Source organism: Cannabis sativa, chromosome 7 (genome assembly GCF_029168945.1).
Source record: "Cannabis sativa cultivar Pink pepper isolate KNU-18-1 chromosome 7, ASM2916894v1, whole genome shotgun sequence".
Lineage (NCBI taxonomy): Eukaryota > Viridiplantae > Streptophyta > Magnoliopsida > Rosales > Cannabaceae > Cannabis > Cannabis sativa.
Window position 1 is genome coordinate 15,169,761 of NC_083607.1, and position 2,571 is coordinate 15,172,331.

At 34.8% G+C, this 2,571-nt stretch overlaps 1 protein-coding gene across 1 annotated transcript; it reads left to right on the forward strand.

The window, feature by feature from the left end:
• Positions 1-1,844: 1,844 nt before the first annotated feature.
• On the forward strand, positions 1,845-2,231 carry LOC115696546 (uncharacterized). Its single transcript, XM_030623442.1, has one exon. It carries the CDS (start codon positions 1,845-1,847, stop codon positions 2,229-2,231), a length of 387 nt encoding a protein of 128 aa, XP_030479302.1.
• The last annotated feature ends 340 nt before the right edge of the window (positions 2,232-2,571 follow it).

Here is a 2,571-nt window from a genome sequence, read left to right on the forward strand (position 1 = left end):
CTAGGCGATATTGACTTGAATAGATTTTACGGTAAGTTTAATAAATCTAAGTCAAAGTTCAATATCGGTCCCTTCCGATGCATACTCCATGCATCCAACCTGAGCTTTACTTTAACCAATGTTCTGGAAAGAACATAGTATTTCTCCAAATACAAGTAAACTCTTGTTGTAGATTATCATATTAGTAAAACCCTGTGTCTGATAAATCTAGGAAACTTTATTCACATAGTCATGTTTACTTTCCAATGTGTTGACGGCACAATAAACAGGATCAAGTATGTGAAAAGGGTTTCAGATGAATCTATACATTATGTACATATAATCATGAAATAAATCATGTGAACCATGCAACATTAAATGTTATTTCTGATCTATATTAATAAGTAAATCTGATTATATTGAAATGAGTTTTATTTAGGGCATAAAACCCAACAATGATTTCCTTCGAGCTTGGCTTAATAGAGATAAATGGAAGAGCTCTTATTTCAGTGATTATATTAGTTTACTAAAATGTCATTTATAGGAAGCTAAGTGTTTTAAGGATAAAATACATTGAGGGGTGAAACGGTAAATTTGTCCCCACTCGATGTAAATCATCTATAGAGGATCTTTAATTATTGGGATTAGAACGATGGTTAAATTTATAGCGTATCTATATCATGAAACATATAGAGCGTTTTATATAACTGAGAGTGCAATTCCAAGTTCTATAGTGGTGCAATGAGGAATTAATAAGTTAGGGAATTTACTTGGTAAATTCTAGATCTGCTTATTGGAAGCTCGGTTATATAGGCCCATGGTCCCAACACTAGTTGAGACAATATTGCTTGTAAGACTCAGTTAATTGATTTTAATTAATCAATTATAATTCTAAAATTAGACTATGCCTAGTTTATCAATTTTTCAATAAGCTAGGGCTTAATTGTGAAGAAAGGAGATTCTAGGGGTTATTTGTTAATTAAGAGACTTTGTTAAGTCTAATTAATAAATATGTTAAATGGAAATTTTATTTGATAATTAATTTTAATTATTAAATAAATAGTTTTGGCATTTAAGTAGTTGAATTAGAAAATATAGCATTTTTGAGAAAAATAAGATAAATAGTTGAAAATGGCGAAATCGCAAGTGGTGGGCCCGCATCCTATGGTCGGCCACTTAAGCATGATTTTACCATTTATTTATTAATTTTTTAATGCTAAATAATTCAAACCTAAACCTAGATGGATTCATATAAATAGATAGTGATGGTCTCAAATTAAAAGATGATTCACTCAAGCCTTTCAGTTAAAATTTGAGCCTTCACTCTTCTCTCTATCTTTGAATCCTTCTCTCTCTCTTTCTCTCTTCAATTTTTGAACGCTATAGTTATAGAGTACATGCCCACACATAACAAGTTGGTACTCAATCATAGTGTGTAACACTATGAAGAATCAAAATCAATTGAAGGAGATTGGGCTCAGATCTTGGTGATACTCTGCTATAGAAAGGATACAAGGGTTAGAGATCTGAGCGGAAGGAGTCATTTAATTCTGCTGCAACCAATGTAAGGTTTCTTGAACTTTATATGTGTTTAAATTCCATTATTTTAGAAATTCATATTTAGGATGTTAAACAACATACATGGTAGTAAATCTAGATCCTGGTAAATAATACCCAACAATCTTTACACGTGGTGTAATGGTAGATCGAAGCTCTTGTTTTTGAGAGACTAGATCGTGTTTTTCGTAATATGGCATACTATGTTCCAGGCGGCCATAGTGAAACATTTGCCTCGATGGAACTCGAATCATTGTCCTTTGCTGTTACAGCATAGCGTTCTCCCCTAATCTCCACCTTCCTCCAAGATGTGGCATTCTAGATTCCATTATGAACAAGCATGGGATGATGATGAAGAGTGCAAATCCATGGTTAAAGATTGTTGGACAGTTGGAAGGCCAAATCAGTTGCTTGCCCATTTGGTTGGGAGTTTTGATAGATGTGGACAAAAACTTGCTGGTTGGAATCAAACAAAGCAGAAGCTTACAAAACAGAAAGTGAAGAATCTTAAAGCTCAAGTGGAATCCCTTTCTTCATCCACCGAACCCCAAAATTGGAAGCTTTTATCTAGGGTGGAAAGGGAATTGAATTGTCATCTTGCCAAGGAGGAAGCCTTTTGGCGTCAACGTAGTCGGGCTCTATGGTGCAAAAATGGTGACCAAAACACAAAAGTTTTGTCATCAGCAAGCATCTAAATGACAAAACAAGAACCATAGCCATGGTATCCTTGATGAAAATCTAATTTGGCAAACACCCCCAATAAAAGTTGAGGAAATATTCACAAATTATTTCCAGCAGCTCTTTACAACACAACAACAGTCGACAATGGATTTTGGACAGCTCCACCATTTTGTTCCTTGTCGGTTGTCTTTCCTAGATAATGAACAGCTGTTGTTGCCTTTTACTGAGACTGATATTCAGGCAGATCTTGCTCAAATTGATCCCCTCAAGGCCCCAGGCGTGGACGAATTTCTTGGATTATTTTACCGTGATCATTGGGATGTGATGGGTAAAGCCATAACCAAACACTGTCTT

What these genes read in the sequence shown, in the direction of transcription:
- LOC115696546 (XM_030623442.1), top strand. Translation starts at nt 1,845, where the DNA reads ATGTGGCATTCTAGATTCCATTATGAACAAGCATGGGATGATGATGAA.